General features: G+C 47.1%; 1 protein-coding gene across 3 annotated transcripts in view; it reads right to left on the bottom strand.

The window, feature by feature from the left end:
• TRIM67 (tripartite motif containing 67) overlaps window positions 1-15,201 on the bottom strand; it is a 55,638-nt gene extending 40,437 nt beyond the window's left edge. For all 3 annotated transcript variants that reach the window (XM_009197722.4, XM_009197711.4, XM_009197717.4), the window contains exon 1: window positions 13,174-15,201. In XM_009197722.4, the coding sequence (XP_009195986.3) occupies window positions 13,174-14,214 (1,041 nt within the window). In that variant the 5' untranslated portion in view covers window positions 14,215-15,201. The remainder of the gene's footprint in view (window positions 1-13,173) is intronic.
• Window positions 15,202-16,872: the final 1,671 nt, after the last annotated feature.

Here is a 16,872-nt window from a genome sequence, read left to right as displayed (position 1 = left end):
GTTCTGTGACAATAGGCGTCTGATGAGAATTTGTCTTAGAGCTTTCTCTCTATCATCAAATTAGCACCCCCTACCCCATCCTTCCAATCCTTTGAAACCCAACTCAACGGACATCTCTCTACTCTCTGCTCCATGCTCATTCATACCTAAGGCTGGTTCCACATATTTTAGCACCAATTATTTGTGCTCTGGCATTGTTCTTGATTTCTTGTGCATAAGTGGTGAGATGAGCCCTCCTGTCCATTTAAATGGCCAAAAATAGCCTTCTTTTAAATTAAGTCCATATCACTGCCCTTTTCCTCCTGGGAATCTCTTATTTTACGATTTCCTCACTTCTTTTGTTTTCATCCCTCTCTCCCCATCTCTAACCCCTTAACTTAGCTGAGCAAATTGAGATGTTTGAAAGTTTTTTTTTTTTTTTTTTTTTTGCTACATTTTATTGGCAAACAGGGTAAAATGACTGAAATTTACAAGAAACTTTGAAAAGATTATAGCTTGGCTATTCCTCTTCTTCACTGAAATTTAAATGAGGCTAAAGTTTAATCCTTCTTTGCCTGTCAAGCTAGCTGTCCCCTTAAATGTGGCTTCTGAATATATTTATCCCATCCTTTTCCCCCATTGTCTCCAGATCCATTATGTTAGCTCAGATACTCAAAGGACTGGTGTTTAAGTTCCTTCATTTTTATTAGACTTGGCATCATATTCGTCAATGTTCCTCTGCTTTATGTAAATGTGGATGAATCCCTGGCACTCTACCAGCAGGTAATCAATTGGCTGTTTGAACAGGAACTATATTTTAAACATCTTCTTTAACACCTCATGCAGTGATGTACACTAAGTTTTTCTTTCTTTCCTGACTAATGAACCTACTCACCATCCACGACCCCAGCTCAAGCATCATCTTATTTTCAGTCTCCCCACTTACCACTCTTTCCCTTTTCCCCTTCCTAATCTCCAGGGAAAATTCACTGCCTTCTCTTCACTCTTTCCCCATCTATTTATTCACACTACAAGGAGGGCACTTATTCCACTTTTCATATCAGATGTATATACATCAGATTGGTTATACAATGATCTCCTGTGAGCTGTCTTGTGGCCTGTTTTATGTGTGTCTGCAGCACAGCCATGGATTACAGGAGGCACTCAAAGAATGCTTAACCAATGGATTATTTTGACTGGATAATATGGAAAGCCACAAGATGACATTTCTCCTTCACATGCTAGAAGGGACACAGATGGACTCAGGAATGAAAGCCACTTTAATTGAACAGCTTTAACTGGGAAACTTTACCTGAGTCCCACATTCCATCATGCCATGACACCCAGCAAACCCCAAAGGTGCAAGAAGCCTGACAGATGACAACAGGTCCTCCTTGCTTTGCCCAGATGCCCTGAGACCTGTGGCCCCCAATTGAAAGAAGATATTTTGCAAACCAGAGGAGCCTCAGGAAGTTACCCACAATGCACATGAGGCCCAAATGGCAGGAATCGCTCAAGGATCTATTTGAATTTTGACTTAATTCTCCTGGTGGAAGATAATTTTCCATGGGTTTCTGGTGTTTCTCCACGTCTTGCAAGTGAAGCACTGACTGCTCTTTGTTCTGGGCCGTGTTTCTAAGGGGGAGGACAGCCTTGGAAGATAGAGATGGTATCTCCCTTGGGAGCAATGGGCTGCTGTTTACTGCCCTTTGTAAAAAGACTGAGGTTCGCTAAGCTCAAGGCTCCTCACCTGTAATGCAGCCTGCTGCGTGTGCAGTGGTCATGATCTAGCCCTCTTCACATCCCCTTATGGGAACTGGCCCAACATGCAGATGTTCTGGCTCCTGCTGTTGCTGTGAGTAATAAACTGTTCTCCATCTCTGAACTAGGACTCTAATGTCTTCTGACTGCACCCATGAAACTCTGGCAGGTTAATCTGTTGGCTTGTAAGTAGGCTAAAAACTCAGACCCCTCACACTTCCTGAGATCCCCCAGCAGAGTCTTCTCGCCTTTGGTGTGTCCTGATGTCCCCTTCTGTGCCTCTTCATATTCCCAGCAGGTTACAGGTGTAGAACCCTGCTGGGCAGACAGGACTGTGTGCAGGACAAACAGTCATCACCGATAGCTGCAGATAGTTCAATGAAGGAAGCCAATGTGAGAGGTAAAACTCACGCCCTCCCAGCAAGCTGATGGTGTGTGGTGACATTCACATGAATCGTGAAATATGATGAATGGCTGCACTGTCTGCACCAGGCAAAGTTCCCTCTATTGTGTGGGACTGGCAGGGAGCAGTAGCATGGCTGGAGGACCCAGAAGATCTCTGTTTCTTGATCCAAACATTTCCAAGCAGCGTTCTGTTTTTCTAACAGTGACTGCAGCACTGCTCACAACTGGGGGACTATCTTAATGAGACTTTCCAGAGGATCCTAGCTCTCTTTGGTTGTATTCAAGTAGACTACTTATTTGTTTATTTATGCATCTATTAGTTTCAAAAAGAGCATAAGGCAGTTTGCAAGGGTTTATACATTTCAAGAAAGCGTAACTTAAAAAGAAAGAAGAACAACCTCCCAGAGCACAGCAAGGACCTCTAGTAGCTGAGGGAAGGGAAATGAAAAAACTCTTTCTTCCTGGGTAAGATAGAGAAAAGAGACACAGGCCCATAGCATTAGAGGGGCCTGACTGTTGGGGAAAGGGTGGGACAACTGAGAAGATGCAGAGTGGAGACGGAGAAGGGAGAGGGAGGGAGGCTCATCAGTAGACTTGCCACAACCTAAAAAATAACCAGTGAAATGGGAGTCAATAGAAGTTACCCAAACTGTAACACAAAGAAACAAAAAGAGTGATTAAAGAAAAAGACTAAAAGTAAAATAAAAGGCTGGACATTGTGGCTTATGCCTATAATCCCAACACTTTGGGAGGCAGATGTGGGAGGCATTTGAGGCCAGGAGTTCAAGACCAGCCTGGGCAACGTAGCAACATGCAACCTCTACAAAAAGAAGAAAAAAAATTAACAAATTAACTGGGCATGACGGCATGTGCCTGTAGTTGTAGCTACCTGGAAGGCTGAGGCAGGAGGTTTGCTTGAACCTAGGAGTTCAAGGCTGCAGTGAACTGTGATTGTGTCACTATACTCCAGCCTGGGAAACACAATGACACCCTGTCTCTAAATAGAAAAAAAAAAATACAATAAGAGAAAATAAAAAAGAACAGATCATCCAAGAACTGTGCGACAATAGCAAGCAATCTAATATACGTGTTACTGGAATTCTGGAAGGATGACAGAGAAAGAGAGAGAGAATATAGAGCAGGAGAATTTTCTGAAGAGATAGTAGATAAAAATTTTCCAAAAATAATAGAAGACACCAAACCAAAAGTCCAAAAAGCTCAGAGAACCCCCAGCAGGATATGAATGCATAAGCCTCTCTCCATTTCTGCTGCCTCTCTCCTAATTCAAGTTCCCATATTTATAGCCCAAACTGCTGCAACAGCTTCTAATTACACATCCTGCCTCCACTCTTGTCCCCCTACTATCCATTTTCCAAACCACAGTCAGAGTGCTCTTTTAGAAAAGAAACATCGCACCACAGCTTAAAGCCTTCTGGTGGTTACCCATAGCACTTACTATTAAATTCAAGCTGTTCTGCGTGGCCTGCCAGGCCCTGCACCCTCTTGCCTCTCTGTCTGACTCTCTGTTTCTGCCCCTTATCCATCTATTTCATTATGCCCCAAGCACACTGGCCCATTTCTGTCATTTAAACACACCAGGCATCACCTGCCCCTGGTTCTTGGCTCTTGCCTTCCCCGTGAAATGTGCTGCCTTCTGAACCATGCAAGCCTGGTTCTTTCCCATCCAGTCTTCAAGTCTGAGCTTGAATACATCCTCCTCAGTGATTATTTTTCAACTTTCCTGTCAAAGAGGTCTGCCTAAGTATTATTGGCATTTTAAAATACAGGCAAGGTCTCATTATGTTACCCTGGCTGGTTTTGAACTCCTGGCCTCAAGCAATCCTCCTGCCTCAGCCTCCCAAATTGTTAGGATTATAGACATGGGACACTGTGTCTGGCCCTGCCTAAGTATTTTTAATCACATTGTTTTTACTGCCATCTTGGTATTTATCACTATCCAGCTTATTTATTTATTCATTTACTTGTTAATTTTCTTTCTCTTGTGACTAGATTTATGCTCTTTGAGGAAAGAAAATTCCATCAGTGGCCTCAGTGTTTAGAACTGTGTCTGATACGATATATAGGCATTCAAGGTGTCCTCATTGACTGAATGAGGAATTAGGTGAATTGAAGGAGAAATAATCATTAGCAGCATCAGCTCAGAAAAAGGATGTAATGGTCAAGAGACAGCATCAGTATTTACGTTATAGTAAGTGCTAGAGATGGCTTTTAGTTGTGGGTGCATAGCTCAGCTGATAGGTAAAGCTAACCATAATGCAACAAATAATTTGAGTGAGGGAAAGTCTCATTTGTTCATTTGAGGAGGCTTGTTGTTTCTGAGTATTCATAGTTCACTGGTTTCCTGATTTTATAGATATCACCCAGAATCAAACTGTAAGGATTGGGAGATTGAGTAAGTACAAGTATGTGTCTAAATTTCCTAACACAACCTTGACCTAATTTTTTACAACTATGCACCGTCTGGACAGATTTTTTTAGATGTCATGTGACTAAGGCCCAGCCTCTCCTTCTGGAGTGAGTGCTGGCAGGTGTCCACATCCTGTCTGATACGTCTGTCACTGAGGCCTCATCCATACTCCCGCTTCCCAGAACCCAGATCACCTTGCCCTGTCCTTGTGAATCCTTTCGCACCCTTTCTCTCCTCCACACCACATCTCCCTTCTGTAGCCACTGTCACCACATGTAAATAGAGAGCAAGTGCTAGTGATTTCTCACGTCCCTTATAGCTCCCAAACTCTTGCCTTATTTGTCCCAAAGAGGACACTGAAGCTCCCCCATCCCGTCCCCACCTTCGATTCCCTTTTCCTGCTGCCCCATTCCAGTTGAATGAGAGGTGGTGCTCCATCTCTGTTTCCCCTGCTTTTAAAAATAGCTGTCAGCTAACGCTTTATTTCTTCTATGCATAATTACTCTTCAGCTGATGCCATAGGCATCTGTTTTTCTTCAAATATACATATAGCATTCTGTTGCATTTTTACAGTTATTCAAAATGTACAGTGAGGAGCAATAAAGGGGGCCATTGTTGTTTGTTTGTTTTTAGAGTTGGGGTCTTGCTCTGTTGCCCAGGCTAGAGTGCAGTGGTACAATCATAGCACACCACAGCCTGGGCCCAAGCATTCCCTCTGCCTCAGCCTCCTGAGTAGCTGGGACTGCAGGCACGTGTCACCATGCTTGGCTAATGTTTTTATTTTTTATAGAGAAGCAGTCTCTCTCTGTTGGCTAGTCTAGTCTCAAACTCTTGGCCTCAAGCAATTCGCCCACCTCTGCCTTCCAAAGTGCTGAGATCACAGGCATGAACCACCATGCCCAGACTTGTTTTTTGCAAAATTATTTCACAATTTCCTGTACAAGTTTAGCAAGCCCCTTCTTCTCAAGTTTCCTCATCTGCAAAATGAGGAGGTTGTAACTTATAATCGCTGTTAGAAAACAGCAGACCCTAGAAAATAAACATTTTTAAAACCCTCAGTTTCCCATCAAGAACTTTGCAAAAGGAAATTCCAAACTGGGAGGAAGGAATTTGCCAAAGTCCCTCCCAATGTCTGTCTGGATTCTCTGCTATTCCTGAGGTCCCCTGGTTGTGATTGTCATAACCTCCACCACTACCTGGGCAGCCACCCAACCCAAAATGGCTAAAGAGTGGATAAAGCATTTTCTTTGCTGCTTTAGAGAAAGCTAAGACACAAATTAATATGAAACCCAAGGTACAAACAGCTAAGTAAGTTTCTTTTCAATCCCAGGAAAGCAGCAGAAAGCATTTCTCCAGAATTTCTTTCTCCTCAGGCCCCTCTGCTCTAACTCAGGAGGACTCATACAGATTTGCAGACACTTCCCACCCCTTAGAGATTCCTGCCCATCTCTGGGCCAGGTGGTCTTTGAGCACCATATAGTTTCCTGGTACCCAGAGTTTGTGTAACCTAAAGATCCTGACTGGTGCCCAGGGTAATGAAATAAGACTCTAGTTCAAGGAGACCCCCTAGAGGAGACACATCCACTTCTCAGATGACTTGCAGTGAAAGTCATGGGCCTAGCATCCTGGAGCGCTAAAAGCAGTCCCATTAGGGCATTTCAAATTTTAAAGTACATGCAAATCACCTAGAATCTTGCTAAAATACAAATCCTGAGTCAGCAGGACTGTTTGAGTTCAAAATTCTGCATTTTTAATGAGCTTCCAGGTAATGCTGATGTTGCAGGGTGGAGGACCACACTTTGAGTAACAAGGTTGCAAATCTAGAGGTCAGCAAATTATTTTCTATTAAGGGCCAGATAGTAAGTACTTTCAGTTTTTACAGGCCACAGCATCTCTGTTGCAACCACCTAACTCTTCCAAAAACAAATATGGCCAAAAGCCACCGTTGGCAACAGTAAATAAATAAGTGTGGCCGTGTTTCAATAAAACTTTATTTACAAAAACAGGGAGTGGGCCACAGTTTGCTGACCCTTTCCCTGGTCTGTTTCAGGAATTAAGAGATTTTCCCCATCTAGAACACTCTATATTGTTGACTTCCACATGTAAGCTCCATCACCATGAATGTCTACTGCATAAAAGCCCTTCCATTGCAGGCTAAAAATATAACAATACCTTAACGACACAGTGACCACCGCAGCAAACACGAAATATATTCATGAACAGTGACAGGAGAATTGTTCATTCACAGCCTTTGAGGTTGTCTTCAACTTTTAAACTCTTATATTTCTCTATATAAATAGTCTTCAAAGAGCAGATAAAGCAATTCAAGTTTGTGGATTCTTGCCTTCTTTTCTCAAACCCATTTTTTGTTTCCTAGATGTGTGTGACAAGGAAAGCATATTAAAAAGAAAAAAAGCCTGGGTGCGGTGGCTCACACCTGTAATCCCAGCATTTTGGGAGGCAGAGGTGGGCAGATCACCTGAGGTCAAACCCTGTCTCTACTAAAAATAAAAAAGTAGCTGGGCGTGGAGGTACATGGCTGTAACCCCAGCTACTCGGGAGGCTGAAGCAGGAGAATCTCTTGAACCCAGGAGGTGGAGGTTGCAGCGAGCTGACATTGCACCATTGCACTCCAGCTTGGGCAACAAGAGTGAAACTCCATGAAAGAAAGAAAGAAAGAAAGAGAGAAAGAGAGAAAAAGAAAGAAAGAGAGAGAGAGAGAGAGAGGAAGGAGAGAGAGAGAGAGAGAGAGGAAGGAAGGAAGGAAGGAAGGAAAAGAAAGAGAAAGAAAGAAAGAAAGAGAGAGAGAGAAAGGAGGGAGGGAGGAAGGAAGGAAGGAAGAAAGAAAGAAAAAGAAAGAAAGAAAGAAAGAAAGAAAGAAAGAAAGAAAGAAAGAAAGAAAGAAAGAAAGAGAAAACATTTTAAAGGAGTAACAAAAGGGTTCTTTCTAATAGTTGTTCCTGAGTTACCAACCTACTTGGAATTAAATCTAAGCATAGGGTAGGGCTACAGCCAAGGTGGCTTGAAGACAGTGGTGATGTTGGCACAGATGGTGTAAAGTGCTGCAGCCTCTAGTTAGGGGAGTCAGCTCATCTCCCCAGGGCTCTGAGCAGATTTGCAGTTGGTTCTTAGCCAGTCTGGGGCAGATAAGAGAGAAACCATCCTAGGCACTTCTTTTCCCAGAACTTCAGAGTTGGTAAAAGATTCAACTTCTCAAAAATTTAGGCTTTGGGGCAGTTGTGGTGTCACATGCCTATAATTCCAGCACTTTGGGAGGCCGAGGCGGGTGGATCACCTGGGGTCAGGAGATCAAGACCAGCCTGACCAACATGGCGAAACCCTGTCTCTACAAAAATTGGCCAGGCGTGGTGGCGCATGACTGTAATTCCAGCTACTTGGAGGCTGAAGCAGGAGACTTGCTTGAACCCGGGAGGCAGGGGTTGTAGTGAGCTGACATGGTACACCACTGAACTCTAGTCTGGGCAACAAGAGCAGAAACGCTGTCTCAAAAAAAAAAAAAAAAAAAAAAAAAAGTCAAAGGTTTGGCCCAGTGGCTCACACCTGTAATCCCAACAGTTTGGGAGGCCAAGGCGGACGGATCACTTGAGGTCAGGGGTTCAAGACCAGCCTGGCCAACATGGGAAAACCCTGTCAAAATTTGTAAAATACAAAAAATTAGCTGGGTGTGGTGGCGCATGTCTGTAATTGCAGCTACTCGGGAGGCTGAGGCAGAATTGCTCGAACCCAGGAGGCGGAGGTTGCAGTGAGCTGAGATAGTGTCATTGCACTCCACCCTGGGTAACAGAGCAAGACTTTGTCTCAACAAATAAAAATTAAAAAAAAAAAAAATCTAGGGCTTCCATTCAGAATGAGAATGAGCATATTTCCATGCCACATGCTCTGAGAGCCCTGGCGGACTCTTTTCAGTTTGGACTCCAAACACTCTGCTTAAAGTTGGCAGCAAGTGTACAGTCATCAGCCATAGAGTTGTAGACTTCAGGCCCCCCGGAAGGGTTTTACCGAACACTTCTCCCTACCTAACTCTTTTGGCCCACCCAACCCCACCTGAAAATGCCTTAGGTGGGCCCCCAAGGCCTTGCCTTTTCACGGATCTTAAAATCCAAGAGGTTATAGTGAAGAATATCTGTACGTGTTAAATCAATTGTTGAGGGAAGATCCCTAACTAGTAGTAGTTAAAAATATGAAAATAACATGTCATCTTCTTTTTAAAAATAGTTCTAACAATCATGTAATGAAAATAGCAAATAATAATTATGAGAGAGAAGATAAATCCACCTTATCATTTCTCCCTGTGGTCCCTATTCATGTGAATTTTTAATTGTTTACATAATTTTGTTATTAAGTAGGTGTCATCTACAAAGGTAATCTACAAATTACCTTTGTAATTTGGAAACATTAGATATCTTAAAGTCAGGTATCCTTTGACATAGCAATTCCATATCTAGAAATGTAACCTGAGGAAATAATTAAGAGTGTAGGCATAGATTTAACAAACAAAATGTTTGTAACAGCAAAAGAAAGAAAACAACCCAAAGTTCAGTACTAAGGTGTTGATGAAATAAAATATAAATGCCTGTGATGAAATGGCAGGCAGCCGTCAGAAATGATGTACATTGGTCAGGTGCAGTCACTCTCGCCTACAGGTATGATCCCAGGCTTTTGGGAGGCCAAGGTGGGAGGATCGCTTCAGACCAGGAGTTTGATTGAGACCAGCCTGGCCAACAGAGCAAGACCTCGTTTCTACAAAAAATTTTAAAATTAGCCAGGCATGGTGGTGGGGTGTGCCTGTAGTCCCAGCCACTTGGGAGGGTGAGGTGGGAGGATCCCTTGAGCCCAGGAAGTTGAGGCTACAGTGAGCTGTGATCACAGCACTGCACTCCAGTCTGGGCAACAGAGAGAGACTCTGTCTCAAAATATTTAAAAAAAAAAAAAAAGAATTACAAATATTAAAATATTTTTACCTGTGATCATAGTGCAACTATAACTACATGTTCTTTGTCATGTATGTGCTATCCCTTTTAATAGCAGAGGTGCTTCCTCTCAGCCTTTAAAGCTTAACATACCCTTTTTACAAAATAAGGTAAGGCTGAGAAGCCACCTGCCTTTTGGTAGAGCTTTAAGATGTGGGAGTTGGCTGGGTGCAGTGGTCCACACCTGTAATTCTAGCATTTTGGGAAGGCAAGGCAGGAAGATCACTTAGGGCTAGGAGTTGGAGACCAGCCTGGGCAATGTAGTAAGACCCCATCTCTTAAAAAAAAAAGACATTTGAGTGATAAAAAGTCTTGTCTTTCTTGAGTTTTCCAGGCCACACCCTCTCCCTTGCTTTTGTGAGGTGCTGACTCAGTGGGAATAGTACTCCTGGAGTATCAGTGAGATTTTCTTTTAAGGCTCTTTCTATTTACCATGGCTCTCAAAGAACTCCAGAAGAAGAGCTTATCTATAAAGAAAAAGAATTATTCTCTAACCCCTACTTAGGAATCAACTCCTACCCAGTTTAATTCAGAGCTGGTCATCTGTACCCAGCTGGTCAGAGTTCTCCCTGAGTTAGGAGTTATAGATGTTGACATTCTGTGGCATGTCACACTAGGAAAGAGCTATGGTACACAGTAACCCTTTCCTCCAGTTTCAGGAAAAACAGATTTTCATAATCAAGAAGCAAAAAAACCAAAAGCTCTCCTGTACAGTTACCCTTCCCTATCCCATCTTCACATCAGAGGCTCTTTGAAACAGTTAATCCTTTCCCAAGAAATTCATATAGAAATGTGTTTAGCCAAGACCTAAAGTTTTTTACACTGCTTTTAAAAGATGATTATCAATCTTGTTTTAAAACAGATTTAAGTGTCACGTATATATGTCTTTACTTAAGAATCACTAATCAGAAGGCAAGCTGCAGTAATGCCAGAGAAAAATTAAAGCAAGGCTTTGATGATGGCTTCTTTAATCACAGGAATATTAGAGAAATGTTGCTGTCCCAATTCTAGTTCTAGTGATGCAATGAGGCTTTGTCAAGATTCTGAGATTTTTAGATAACAACAACAACAACAAAATCCAGAGACTTTATGTTTTACTGTAAAACTTAAATTGCCAACAGTGGGAGTCTTAATGAAGTGTTCTAGTTTGTCTTTCAAAAGTAGCCACCCTCGCAGCATACATGCTGGTCTAGATGTCCAGCCACAAAGCAAGACCACCAGTGTTTGACCAAGGCTCTCCCATTTATCATTTCTTTTAATTGCCAGCCCCCAGGTGAAATGCTCATAATAAGCACTTAGTAATTTTCCTTTCTGTAGAAATCAATAGTATTTGCTGAAGAAGAACAGCAGCACTTCTATTCATTCTTGAAAACAGGTGTTCACAAAAGCATCTCGTAGTGTTTCTTCTGGATTTAGGAAGATGTCATAAAATTGAGATCCTGCATGGTCATATTCCCATAGTTTACACTGCCCACTGTAGGGGGCAGATATCACATGTACTTCCCAGATTTCCTCATAACTTTGCATTGCTGGCTGAGGATGGAAATTTTATAAAACTGTTGTTGACACCAAGCAAGGGATGACCAATAATTTTTCCTGTACAACCTTAGTTCTTTAAACTGTAGCTCATTATCCAACTCACTTTTCCATGAAAGACACTTAATTTCTCTTATAATTGCAAATTCTCACCTCAACTCTCTTTGGTTTCCACTCTTCACTAATTCTGAACATCTGAGTGGCAACACTCAGAATTAGTTTTGGCTCTCTAAGTGGTGAAGATTTAGCAGTTTGTGAAATCTGAATGTGAGATATGGAATCTGTACTTCTTGTCTTGGTAATTGGTCACAGCCCTTTTTGCAAGTAATTTATGTATTTGTAAAGTGATGTTTATTCACTTAAAAGATGAAATAAGCAAGATAGCTGCAATTACTGTGAAGCAATATGCAACAAAATGTCATATGAATGATAACTAATTCAAGGCAACCATTCTGATTCAGCTCAAAGCTATTTTAGGACTCAGCATAAACACTACCAAAAGTTGCCAGCTCATGTTTTCTCTAGCTAACCAAGTCAATGAGGCCAAATGAGCACTCTTTGCTACTGCCCTGTAGCTTTCTGCAAATTCACTGGTTTTAAGTATTACGACTATACAAATCAGCAGTAACATTTAATGTTATTTATCAATTATATTTAAGGTGCTGTGCTAGAGGCTCAACATACAGTATTATACTTAATCCTTACCACAATTGTCTAAGTTTGATATTTTTTCCAATGGGTTTTAAATTGTGCCTAGACTCAGACAGGTAGTAAATTGCAAGTCCTAAGATTTGGATACAGGTCTGTGTAACTATAGAGCAGGATTTCTCTCCAGAGCACTGTTGACATTTAGGGCTGGATAATTGTTTTGGGGAGTTTTCCTGTGCACTGTAGAATATCTATCAGCTTCCCTGGCCTCTATCCACTAGATTTCAGTGGAACCTTCTAGGTGTGACAACTAAAAGTGTCCCCAGACATTGCCAAATGTTGGGGAGGGGTTGGGGTAAGGAGTGAAAATTGGACCCAGTTGAGAGCTACTGCTCTAGAACTAGGGATTTGACTACATATTTATCTTTTTTTCCTATGTATTATGCAAATTCTCCTCTTAAAGGTGGATTCCTAAAGCGTTTCACATTTGTTTTTTCTAATTTTTAATTCTAAAATGTTAAATTATAATAACAACATATACTTATTATAGCAGATAATACTATAGAGTAATGATATATGAACAGCAAATCTATATAGGAATGGTTAGCTTCTTAGTCTCTTCCTTTCATCTGTGCTCACTTTTTGCTTATTTCCAGTTAGATAGCCTTGGCCAATTACTTTACTTTCCTCCTCAGTTCAAATATTTATTTCTGGCCAGGCTGTTTGGAGACCTCTTGCCTCTGTAGTGAGAGTTTACTGGTAAGAGCACACGGAATAATTGGTGTCTGAAGTTCCAGAGGCAGTTAGGGGTCCTTTCCACAAGATGCTAACTCTGCCAGGCCTAGTTCATTGACCTCTCGGGAAGAGAGTCCAGTTGCTCATCTTTGGCCTTTGGATGGGAAATTTAGGTGAATGTTAGAAAAACCAACTCTAGTCTTGACTTGGGGTCTGATCAAGGACCTGACCAGATTTTGATGGCGTGTCTCTTTCTCGCAGTATCAGATACAAGGACACATTGCCAGCCATAAGTTGCTGAGAGTGGCAGAGGGGAAAAGGAGATCCTGCATGCTTTAACTCAAAAGGGACCATCAAGGTAACTTATTAGTCAGACTTTGGGAGTAAAAGAGCCCTGTTTCTGCATTTTGGGTGCCCTGTGCCTACATAAATCCTAAAACTTCAGGTGGGTGGGGACCTAATAAGTCATCTTTCCATACCCTTCCCATCTTCAGCATCCAGTCCAGAGTACCTGGAGTTTCTTACGTGTTTGTCAAATGACTATCTGATGGAATGAATGGCTAATAAGTGAGGTAATTCCTGCTTGACCCTCTGACCAACTTTCTGCCAGTTCTCCAAGGGAGAGGCCAAGAGCCTTTCTCCTCATACCCTCTTCCCTGGCACCTGCACTCCCGCGTCCCGGGGGCTCACCTTGTGCTGCTTCCACATGGCCCCCAGCGGCTTCACCTCGTGCTTGGCATGCCGGCCCTCCTCTAGGCACAGATAGCACACCGGGGTTCGACAGCTCACGCAGTACATGCTGTAGTTCTCCATTTCATGCTCGGGACACGTGGGGAACTTGCGGGCCGTGCTGCCCCCAGTCGCCCCAGCCCCCGCGCCTCCCGGGCTCTTGCAGCCGCTGCCTCCGCTGGGGGCGCCCTGGGCGGCGCCAGTGGGCCCAGAGGCTGCCTCGGCGGGCGCCGGCGGTGGCGGCGGCTGCACCAGGCGATGCTTGGCGAAGGGTCCCCGGGATGGATGGCACTTGAGCTGGCAGGCAGCGCAGTAAAGGACGTCGCACTGCTCGCAGAGCGTGGCTGCTGGCTCTGGCGGAGTGCGGTCGCACAGCTGGCAGATGGCCACCGCCGCGGCTGCAGACGCCCCCGGCACGGCCCCGCGGCCCTGCTGGTACCGCTGCACGATGGCCTCGAGCAGCCGGTTTCGCTGGAAGCCGCGCAGGCCGCGGTGGTCCAGGGAGGCACTGCGGTGGCACTGCGGGCACGTGATGGAGCTCGAAGACGAGGACAGCGAGGAGCAGGCGGCACCCCGAGCCGCGGCGGCGGAGGAGCCGGGTGGTGCGGGCACCATGGGCAGCACGCGAACCCCGTTGGGGGACTTGAGGCTCGGGGTGTAGGACCCATAGCCGCTGTCTGTCTCGCTGTACAAGCTCAGCTTGTCCGCGTGGTCTCCACCACCTCCGGCACCGCCGCCGAGGCCGCCAGCTGCACTCCCGCCCGCACCGCTGCAGGCCGGGCCCGCCGCCGCGTCGTGCTCCAGAGAGGGAGTAGCAGCGGCGCCCGCCGGCAGCCCCGAGCCCCGGGAAAGCAGGAGCGGCTGGGGCAGGTGCTGCTCGCCATCCGGGGTCTGCACCGCGATGGTGCGAGCGCAAGGCAGGCAGACATTGTGGGAACAGGGCAGGATGATAGGCTCCCGAAACAGAGAGCCGCACACGGGACACTTCAGCTCTTCCTCCATCGCGGCACCGGCTGCCCGCGCTGCTCTGCCCTGGGGATGAATGGCCGGAGCTCGGGAGACTGGCGGAGGAGGACCAGCGTGGTGCGCCCCGGTGAGACGGCGGGCGGGGGCATCACACGGGCATGCCCACTTCACAGCCGAGGGGCACGCCCCTCTCTCTGTCCTGTAGCCACCGCCCTAAGATGATAGGGGGGCGAGAGAAGGGAGGGGGTCCTCACCTCCTGCCCGCGAGGCTACCGCACCGGCGGCTTCAACCTGCGGCCAGAGTCCGAAGCGGGTCGGCTGCCCTCGCAGTGGCCTGCGAGGAGCTTTAGGTGATGAATCAGCACCAGCGCCGCCGCCGGCTGCGGCGCACGCCTCCTCTCCACCCCAGGACCAGCGGCCGGGCTGCTGTGCGTTCACTGCTTCAGCCCCTGGCTCCGGTGGGCGGCTACCCCGAGGACCCCCTTCTGCCGCCGCCCAGCTCCTTATCGTGGTGATCAGGAGGTGAGCAGGCAGGTGCGAAGGCCGTTCAGCTGCGGGGCTGGGATCAGCACCACGAGGCGGTGGACAGCGCCCGGGAGCCGAAGGTGGGGCTCCAGCTGCCGGCTCGCGGACCCCTGGGCCGCCACCCACCAGGTCGCTGGGGCCGCGGCCACCTCGGTGGGACCCGACCGGCCGGGAGACAGCCGCTCACCCTCCTCCTCGGCGGCTGCGGACGCCGGCTGACTGCGCCCTGGGGCTTCCTCCCTGCGGCCGGGATTGACCCGCTTCCCTGGTTCCCAGCTGCTGCTCCTGCGGAGCCTCTGACCTTGGCCGCGAGACGCTGTAGCCAGCGGGCGGAGGGCGAGCGCCCAGCTGGCTCGGGAATCCCCTCCCCGCCTCCCTCCAGCCGCTGCCGCCGCCTCCCAGCGCGGCGCGCCGAGTTGTAATTTCCAGAGCAGAGAGTAATGGGGAGGAGGGGGAGGAGGCTTCAGCTCAGCGAATAAGGGCTCGCCTCTTGCTGCTAGGGAATCAAGGGGCAATTTTAAGGGTTTTGCAGAGAGGATCATTGTTAATAACAATCCATTATTTGGATGGATATTGCATCTTGAATCAGTACAACGCCCTGCCCCGCCCCGCCCCTGCCATCATCTCCCTGGGCCACTCCAGTTCCATCCCCCACCCCCAACCCACTGCCATACAAGGGTGAAAACGGGGTCCTAAAAAGACAGTCGTTTAGAAATGGATAGGCAACGTAGCCTGATAGTCGCTTCCTAAACTATGATAAAGCAAAAAAATGCAAGTCACAAAATGTCGGGCAGCCTGAAGTCCAAGGGTGAGGTTTTATTTATGAATTGAACCACAAGCCATTTTGTCTCTTCGTTTCAACCAAGGGTGCTCATCCGCGTTCCAGGTCAACGGTGTGCACGGACTGAGCGAGAACACGCGGTGCCGCTCACAAAATGGGGCTTCCTGAGAAAGGCGAGAGTACGCCCGGGTAAGGCCCTGGGAACCGAACGCCCCCAGACCCAGCCCTACCCCGCTGCGGATGTGGCGGTGTGCGGCGGACAGCAAGAGCGCGAGCGGCGGACAGCAAGACCGCGAGCGGCAAGGCGGCGAGCGGGGACGTTCCTTTTATGAATGGGAAAATCTCCACATTCTCCAATGCCAGCCACGAGCTGCGGGAACAGCCTCCCACCCGCTGCCCCGGCTGTTGGGTCTGCTCGGCTGTTCTTCCCCGCTGCTGCCGAGGGAAGGCTGGGTGGGAGAGGCAGAGGTGGGTGGGGACAAGCAGAAGGAAGGGCTGGCAGCGCAGCCGGCTCTGCCTACAGAAGTTTCACGCTGGCATGAAACAGATACAAATTAGAAAATCGTTTATTTAACAACGATACGAATATTGAAGTCATGCCTCCCCCGGTTCCAAGGTTCTCCATGCCTCTCCCGTGCTCCGAACAAAGACTAAAGACTGGAGTTGCAGCGCCAGGCGCGGGCCCAGGCTTCTACTAGTTCCCGGGTGAGCAGGCGCAGGCTGGCGGGGGTCAGGCAGAGGGAAGCTGCAGCCTGCGCCGAGGCTTGGGGCTCGGTGCCTGGGGGACAGGAACCCCTGCAGGGGGACCACTGGGGCAGGGCGTGGCGACGAGCTCCTGGTGGCAGCACGAAGGCCCAGAACCTTGGAAGTCAGGACGCCCCGGGACCACTGGCCCCGCTCAGCAGCTCGCTTAGGCTTTCCTTCGCTCGGATCCTGAACTGCCAAATGAATATTGTCATAATACTCATGTCTGGGAACTAAACGAGCTAGTTGTAAATACAGACGGCGTTTCCCACTTTCTGTCTTTGTTGTGGGGGCGGCGGTTGGGTCTCACTGGGTCGCCCAGGCTGGAGTGCGGTGGCACGATCATAGGTCACTACAACCTCGAACTCCTGGGCTCAAGCGATCCTCCTACCTCAGCCTCCCAAGTAGCTGGGACTACAGGCCTGTGCCACCACGCCAGGCTCTGTTTTAAAATCGTATGAACCTTCCGTCCGGCTTTGCAGCTTGCTTCCATTTTGTGTCAAAGTTGAAGAGCAGGCCAAGCTAAGGCCAGATAGAGCATCGCACAGCATTAAGAGACCTGACTCTACTTCCCCTCAGCTGGGGGGCTTGGAACAACCATTTAACCAGGCATCAGTAGCCACAGATGGGAGATGGTAACAACC

Source organism: Papio anubis, chromosome 1, assembly GCF_008728515.1.
Source record: "Papio anubis isolate 15944 chromosome 1, Panubis1.0, whole genome shotgun sequence".
Taxonomy (NCBI): Eukaryota; Metazoa; Chordata; class Mammalia; order Primates; family Cercopithecidae; genus Papio; species Papio anubis.
This window is presented reverse-complemented; position numbering and strand designations above follow the sequence as displayed.